Here is an 8,478-nt window from a genome sequence, read left to right as displayed (position 1 = left end):
AAATGAGCTTTCTCCGCAGGGTGGCAGAGCGCTCCCTTAGAGATAGGGTGAGGAGCTCTGTCACCCGAGAGGAGCTCGAAGTAGAGCCGCTGCTCCTCCACATTGAGAGGAGTCAGCTGAGGTGGCTTGAGCATTTACATTGCATGCCCCCCATTTGCCAAAGCTAAACTTGCCCAAGGGCAGCCAAATAACAAGGCATGACTCATGACTGTCAGGATAACATGATTCCACAGCTTTAGAGCCCCCAGAAGAACTGAAGGAAGTGTCGAAGGAGAGGGAAGTCTGGGTGTCCCTGCTCAGACTGTTGCCCCCGCGACCCGGCCCCGGATAAGTGGTTGATGATGGATGGATGGATGTGTGTAAGGGAAGAATATATATGCAAAGGAAGAATTGTATATATGTACATATATAGGTACTGTATGTGTATATATATATATACATATGTGTGTGTGAGGGAAGAATTTATATATGTACATGTATATATACATATATTAGGTTCTTCCCTTTGCACCCACATATATGTATTTATGTATTTCTATATGTATGTATATATATATGTATGTGTATATATATACATATATGTGTGTGTGAGGGAAGAATATATGTGAGGGAATAACTTTATACATGTGCATATACAGTATATATGTACACATATACATATATACATACACATATACTGTATATGTAAAAAGATATATGTAGTTTATGCTAGTGTACATTAGAATTGTGGTGTTACCTGCTAAGCATTTGTGATACACACAGTATTTGTCAGTATTTGCCATCTAGTACACATTAGTACAGACCTTAGAGAAGCTCTGGTGGGACGCTTAAAATACGTGGCCAGATTTGGCCCACGAACCTTACGTTTGACACACCTAGAAGAAGAAGATGGTTGTGGGGAAAGACCAAACTGCAGTTACCCTGACAGGAGATGAAATGTTTGGGGCATTTTATATATATATGTATGTTTTTTTTTTATACGACATGAAGTTTTGTTTTTCCTGTTTTTTTTTTTCTTTCTTTAACTTGTTGTTCACTGACAAAAGTCGTGAGCGAGACAAGCGACGAACACAAACACTGGACGCAGATCCACTGGACCGGCTGCGCTCGCTGCGAAGGCTTCTACAAAATCAGCAGAAAAGAAAAACTTAAATACCTCCGACACACAAAAAAGGAAACACTGTTGCCCCCTACCAACAGTCAGGTGACTTACGAAAAAAAAAACTTCATACTTTTATTTTTTAGAAGGTTTAAAAAAAACCAAATCCTCTTCTACCAACAGCAGCAGACCTCGTTACTGCGATCTGGATCGGACTTCAGGTCCGAACAGCGCCGCCTGCTGTCCTCTTTCAGCTGTGACAGTGATCTAGTGAAGTTCAACCAACTGAAGGTAAGAGTTGGTAGTGAAACGGAGCTCTGGTAACAAAAGTCGTTCGTCTCTTCTTGACATTTAGCTTCTTTTTTTTTTTAGTTTCGGAAAAAAAGGATTTGTTTCAGCCGCAGTCACATCCACGAGTGGGGCCTGTTCGCCATGGAGCCCATCGCAGCAGACGAGATGGTGATAGAATATGTCGGTCAGGTCATTAGACAGGTAAGACGGTGACCCACACACCTCACACCCTCTCTGGTTCTTGGGGTGAGGCGGGGTGATGGTAACGGGCAGTCACTCCTGTCTTCTTCTTCTTCTGCCCCAGGTCATCGCCGACATGAGGGAGCAGCGGTACGAGGAGGAGGGCATAGGGAGCAGCTACTTGTTCCGGGTTGACCAGGACACCATCATTGACGCCACAAAGTGCGGGAATTTGGCGAGGTTCATCAACCACAGCTGTAATGTGAGTTATGGTGCCCATCAAAAATATTAATATAAACGTTTCGAAATTGTTGTATTTAATTTTTTTTTTTTTTTACAAGCACGAAACGTATTTAGTTTGGCTAAGTCGAGTAGATTTTTATATATTTTGATTTGAAGGTTTTTCTTTTTTTAATTTCTTAAATCGTAAACAAACCCAAAAAGCACATTAATTAAATGTAAACAGACTAATTACAAACATCTTTTCGCCATGTTGTTTTTTCTCCCACGACCGCCGGCGCGGAGGGATATCTAGCTCCAAGACAAAAACGTCACACATTTGTTCCGCTTCTACCGAGTGTTTTACAGTTAAACCGTTAACAACAACTCACATACGACTTTTACATTTTTCCTCGTTAACACCCACTGTCACATTGTTAGCGTTTGGTTGAAAGTTTTACCTTTTATTTGTAGCTGAAGACGACGTTGTTGTGGGTTTTTCCACGGATCACTCGTGTATACGTCCGCACTTTGTCCTAGTTTTAAATCTCCTGGACTACATTACCGTCGTTATTGTCGTCATTATCGTTGATATTATTATAATTATTATTATTATATTCGCTTTTGCGCACTCTAGTGAAACCACCGACTCGTTGTGTTGTAGTTTAAATCGATAAATAAACAAAACACTCCGCCGCGGTGCACTTGACTTTTTCCGGCTAACTCGTTCGCGCCTCAGACCTGTAACCGGAAGAACTCCGACAAGCCGTAAAGTGGACGTGTGCACCTTCTGGTGCGGCGTGCAGTTTGCCTCATTCCCTCTGTCTTTTCGCTGCAGTTTATGCAGTAACTGAAGATAGTTTATAACTCTCGGATTGCGGGAGGACATGTGTAAAATACACGTCTTCACAAACGTTACGTTAGTGACGGAGTTTTTGAGGCCGCGTCTGCCGTTTCTCCGCCGTAATAAACCAGGAAATGCGCAAGACCGGCGCATTTCTGACGATGATGAAACTGATCACATTATTGAAATTCCTACTGAAAAAAATGTTTTGTTTTTTATTTTAATAATTATAAAAATATAAAACTAACCTTTAATTAAACCTATTATTATTTTATTATTATTTTAATATTTATATATGACATATTTTCTCCCGCAGCCTAACTGCTACGCTAAGATCATCACTGTGGAGTCCCAGAAGAAGATCGTCATCTACTCCCGGCAGCCAATCAGCATCAATGAGGAGATCACCTACGACTACAAGTTCCCCATCGAGGAAACCAAGATTCCCTGTTTGTGTGAAGCTGACGGCTGCCGCGGTTCTTTGAACTGAACTGAACTACAACGCTAGCCTTGACTTCCGATATTTACAATATCGGTGTTTGAGATAAAAAATGAAGAAAAGGATCGTGAATAACTGAGGAAAACAGAAACACTTTGCTCTTTTATTACGAGATGGTGACATTGCGATGTGCCGTACAAAACGTTTTCATTTACGAGAATCAAATGTTTTTTTGCTTGAGTCAAGCTTTAACATGTAGCTAACGTTGACTGTGTTGTTTTATAATGTACATATATATATATATATATAAAAAAAAAATTCATAATTCGTAATTCTGTTGAGCGTGACACAATTTTTAACTCTTCTGTCTGTGGATTCTCAATTAGCAAATTAGCGTTAGCACGGTGTGTGGGCCACATTAGCATCTCCCACATGTGGCCCACGTGGTGTCAGAATAAAAGACGAGGTTTCAGATGTTCTGCGCGTCTCCGTTTGGTGTCAGCACGGTCAGATTTCCTCTGGCGGCCTGGTCGGCTTCGATGGCTTCGAAGAGGGATTTGAAGTTCCCAGCGCCAAAACCCTGGTGGTTGTGTCTCTGGATGACCTCCAGGAACACCGTGGGCCGGTCCTGGACGGGTTTGGTGAAGATTTGAAGTAAGTATCCATTGTCGTCATAGTCCACCAGGATGCTCAAGCCCTGGTTCGCAACGGAGAGAGAAAACAAGATCGTAAACGTCTGCTGCCGGTTTCGAAGTAAATACTTGATACGTTGTGAGTCGCGGCTAAAATCCCGGTCCTGACCTGTAGGACGTCCAGGTCCTCTGTGATCTTGACTTTTGACCCCTTCAGGTTCTCCCTCAGCTGTTCGTAATACGTGTCGGGCACCGACATGAACTCCATGCCGCGTTCTTTCAGGTTGGTGACCTGCCAAGAAATGGACGTATTAAAGGCTCATTCTGCAGAGTTTCAAAGGCAAAACCAGAGTACTCCAGAGAGTACTCCAGAGTACTCCAGAAAGTACTTACTGCAGTAATTATGTCTGAAGTGTTCATGGCTATGTGCTGTACTCCTGGTCCTCCATAGTACTCCACGTACTCCTAGATAGATTAGATTGGATTAGGTTAGATTAGATACACGTGGATGGATAGATAGTACGTCAGATGCTCCTAGGTTAGATTAGATGGGATTGAATTAGATTACATTAGAATGGATTATATTATATTAGTTTTGATTGGATTAGATTGGATGGATTATATTATATTGGATTATATTATATTAGTTTTGATTGGATTAGATTAGATTACATTACATTGGACTACATTAGATTAGATTAGATTGGATTATATTATATTAGTTCAGATTGTATTAGATTAGATTGGTTTATATTATATTTGTTTAGATTGGATTAGATCAGATTAGATTACATTAGATTGGATTAGATTAGACTGGATTACATTGGGTTATTGTTATTATTATATTAGTTTACATTAGATTACATTAGATTACATTGGATTGGACTAGATTGGATTAGAATGGATTAAATTACATTGGATTGGATTAGATTCGTTTGGATTAGATCAGATTATGTTATGTTAGTTTAGATTGGATTAGATTAGATCAGATTAGATTACATTGTATTGGATTAGATTTGTTTGGATTAGATAACATTGGATTTGTTTAGATTTGATTATATTATATTAGTTTACATTTAATTAGATTAGATTAGATTAGATTAGATTAGATTAGATTGGATTCATTTTCTATTGGATTATATCAGATTAGATTACAAAGGATTCGTTTAGATTGGATTATATTAGATCAGATTAGATTTCATTGTATTGGATAGGACTGGATTAGATTGGATTAGATTAGATCAGATTTGTTTTGGATTAGATCAGATTAGCTTACATTGTATTGGATTAGATTCGTTTGGATTAGATTAGATTAGCTCTCTTCTCTGTCTTCATCGTCGTCGTCCAACCCCTCGCTGTGAGAACTTCCCGTCACATTCACCTGGATCTGAGACTTCCTTTTCCCAATCGCCGGCTCGTTGATGGGCATCTTCACTGTCTCCTCGTAGTTGGCCACGACGATGGAGCGCAGGGCGCTGAACTCCGTCTGCAGCTGCTTGTCATCCACCGACCAGAACCGATGGAACAGGAGGTTCCTCCGATACCTGTGGCACCAGGGGAACATTCGTCAGAGGTGACGAGCGCGGAAATCATCCTCGATTATTTCAAATGTCAAATCTCTTCTCCACCACGTTCACATCATTTTTAGCTCCCACGCCCTCCCCCCCCTGTTTTTTGAAATCGACCAATGATGGAGCCCGTTCAGAGAACGGCCTCTCGACCTCTCTTGTCTCCAAACGAGCTCCAGATGTGAAAACCACAGCTGAGCCATTAAAAAAAAACAAAAAAAAAACGCAGAGTCATGCTGATCTGTGACTGGCGTCCGATCGTCCGTCAATCTTTAGGAAAACGTTACCATTCCACGACCGGAACCATCTCGTCGTCGGGTTGGTTTCCCACGACGTGGTCGATGAAGTTGAGCTTCCCACCGGGACTGAAAATCAAAGAATATATTTAATGGGAGAACTGCATCATGGGAGGTGAAAACAGCTGAGCGACAACGGTGTTCGTACAGTTTGGCCAATAAAGGGTCTTTGACCGCAGAAGATTGGAATCCTGGCAGGAACAGGCCGCTGTATCCCATCCTCTCCACCAGAGTGTGTGTGGTGTCACCGTACTGCAGCGGAGGACATATATTTGATTTTTTTTTTTTTTTTTTTTTTTTCTAGTTGAACCAAATCTAGGTGATGTCTCTGACCGTCTGGAGGACTGCCAGTCGGACTTTGCCGTGTTTGTCCTCCAGGGTGTGAGGTTCCTTCACGACCACTGCACCGTTCTCCTTGGCTTTCTGAAATCAGAGAAAAATCAGGATGAGAAACTGCGTTTATAAAAAAAAACTTTTAAAAATTCCAATTTAAAGTAAAAAAAATACCTTCACGATAAAATCACAATCCTCCACGGTAAACGCTATGTCCTTCACGCCGTCCCCGTGTCTCACCAGATGTTCTCCCATCTCTGAGGAGAACGTTTTCGGTTCGTTTATCACGTCGTGCTAACAGTTAAACTCCTGAACCGTAACTCTCTAAAGAATAATTTATTATACATTTACGTGTACAAAAAAAAAAGCGTCCCCTAAAATTTTTTGTGCGGTCCAAGTGTTTTCCCCTGAGCCTTACCTTTGTTTCCGGGGTTGAGGGCAGAAGAAAAAACGTAAATGATCTGTAAGGTGGAAAGTAAACATGAAAAATATATGTTAGCTTCAAAAAACTGATGTTCTCACATTGACATGTACAGCGCCCCCTTTTGGGGAGCTATTGTTGAAACTCCACTGATTTTTTTTTATTCTACAAAACAGATTTTTTTTAACAAAAACGAGAGAAAAAAAGAAAATACAAAAAATATATTTCTGTTTCCACAAAAGTGAAAGAGCGCCATCAAAAGAAATAATTTTGCGACTTGAATTATCTGAACCAACATCCTCTCAGTGGCTGCTGTGAAATCTTTGACTCTCACATCACTTGTTCCGAGCGCCTCACTTTGGACACCACTATGTTAAAGAGCCAATGAAGCTGGAGCTACTTTACCTTGTCTTGTTTGACCACATGCGACACCACATCGCGGCTGCCGGTCTCCAAGCCCCTGTAGGCCAACGGTTCGAATCCCAGCTTGTTACAATAATAGGAAGCAGCCTGAGAAAAAGAATCGAACACGTGTCAAACAGTGCCCTCTGTTGGCGAACAATGAGCCCCGCGGTTCTCAAACCCCTGTTTCGGTGATGTTCAATGTGTAGATAAAAAAACAAAATGAAAAAATTCTGCGAGTGATTGCTGTGACTCGAACCTATGATAAAACGATATCAAAAATCAGAGCAACAAAAACAAAAGGAAATGTTAGGGTTTAAATTTATATTAAAACACTAAACAATTTTATTATTATTATTATTTAAATTTTTTACGTAGCCTCTTCATTGCTTTCGGTACCCCGAGGGTCTGCGTACCCCCATTTGAGAACCACTGTATTATAATGTGCCTGTTTCCTGACCATTGACAATTTTACCAGTGTACCAGAGATCGGTACCAGTACATACTGACCCCCTCTATGGGGAAAAGGAGAAAAAAAACATTTTAGGCGTAAGAGTCGGACTTGTGCGCTAACGTACTTGCTTGGCGTTTCCGACCCAGAAGGTCAGGTGGTCGAAGCACAGGAACCGGCCCTGATCGTGCTGGAGACGAGAAGAAAGTCAAAGTCAAAGACGTTGCATCATTCTTGCAACACGGTGTTCCGTGGCGTAGTGGTTAACACGCGTGCCACGGTGGCAGAGTCATGGGTTCGATTCCCAGAGAAATCATTTTTAACCACCAACCTTTTCTCCTTTGTCCGTGTACGTCGTCTGTGAAGGAAAAGCACAGTTTGAACCTCCTAATTATTTGCAGTACTAGTGCAGTACTAGTGTAGTACTAATGTAGTACTATGAAGGAGTGAGAACTCACCATCGCTGCTCCTACTGTCCTGACCCGACTGACCTGACCGTCAGGGAGTGAGGGGGGGAGGGAAGGAGTACTGGTGAGTATCATTTTTGCTGTTACATAATGATTACAAAGTAAAGCACCTCCAGCATTTACTACTTCAAATATAGTCTATATATATGTATGTATATATTTATTTATTTATTTTTTTTTCAATTTCCGTTTCTTGTTCTTGAAGGGAACTCCACAGAAAACCTGCGTGAATTTTCTTTTTAAAGTTCCAGCTGCGTTTTTTTTTCTAGAAAGAACAGAGAAGAATGTACATGTGTTAGCGTTTAGAACCGAGAGGAGGCTCACTGATGCTGGCCTGTGATTGGCTCGGGGGGTGCTAGTTGTAACCGAACAATTGCTGTGACTTGAAACACCCCCAAGTTTTCTTCAGATGATCCTTTAAAGATTTTACGATAAATAAATAATTACATTTGGATTGGATGTGACGTGATGTGGAATTTCCTATAAACAGGATTGTTGGTTCAAAAGGATTTCATAATTTTCTCGTCCAGACGTCATTTTTTTGGCAAGAAATTTGCGCACATCGCCATGAGATCCACTTGAGATTCCCTCAAAGCGTAAAAAAAAAACCCAAAAAAACATCAAATTCGATAAATAAAAATGATGATAAAGCTGTGGTTCAGGGCCTGGTCACATGGCACGACAACAGCACCAGTAACGGTATTGTAACACACCCGCTGATGATGTCACTGCTCACTAATTAGCCGCTGGTCCACACATACACACAAACAGCTCGGTCTCTGAGGAGGACCTTTGTTTTTTCATGCTGTTTCCAGGACTCCGCCCGTCGTCATGGA

At 41.2% G+C, this 8,478-nt stretch overlaps 2 protein-coding genes across 2 annotated transcripts in view; one reads left to right on the top strand and one right to left on the bottom strand.

Moving 5' to 3' along the window:
* The window catches only part of LOC103398070 (histone-lysine N-methyltransferase SETD1B-A-like), a 13,242-nt gene extending 10,049 nt beyond the window's left edge, over window positions 1–3,193 (top strand). The window contains 5 exon segments of the mRNA XM_025053370.1: window positions 1,038–1,204; window positions 1,283–1,390; window positions 1,472–1,591; window positions 1,695–1,832; window positions 2,950–3,193. Coding sequence (XP_024909138.1) covers window positions 1,038–1,204; window positions 1,283–1,390; window positions 1,472–1,591; window positions 1,695–1,832; window positions 2,950–3,123 — 707 coding nt within the window. The 3' untranslated portion in view covers window positions 3,124–3,193.
* Window positions 3,194–3,389: 196 nt separating this feature from the next.
* Window positions 3,390–7,717, bottom strand: LOC103398068 (4-hydroxyphenylpyruvate dioxygenase-like). Its single transcript, XM_008336558.2, has 12 exons — window positions 7,634–7,717; window positions 7,303–7,365; window positions 6,728–6,832; window positions 6,320–6,362; window positions 6,076–6,158; window positions 5,902–5,991; window positions 5,717–5,820; window positions 5,560–5,637; window positions 5,086–5,248; window positions 4,098–4,169; window positions 3,874–3,996; window positions 3,390–3,769 (listed from the first exon to the last, which is right to left on the bottom strand). The coding sequence occupies exons 1-12, from the start codon at window positions 7,715–7,717 to the stop codon at window positions 3,542–3,544; spliced, it is 1,236 nt and encodes a 411-aa protein (XP_008334780.1). The 3' UTR covers window positions 3,390–3,541.
* Between the last annotated feature and the right edge of the window lie 761 nt (window positions 7,718–8,478).

Source organism: Cynoglossus semilaevis, chromosome Z (genome assembly GCF_000523025.1).
Source record: "Cynoglossus semilaevis isolate Cse_v1.0 chromosome Z, Cse_v1.0, whole genome shotgun sequence".
NCBI classification, from domain to species: domain Eukaryota; kingdom Metazoa; phylum Chordata; class Actinopteri; order Pleuronectiformes; family Cynoglossidae; genus Cynoglossus; species Cynoglossus semilaevis.
Note: the sequence above shows the minus strand (reverse complement) of the source record. Positions and strands in the feature narration are given on the sequence as shown.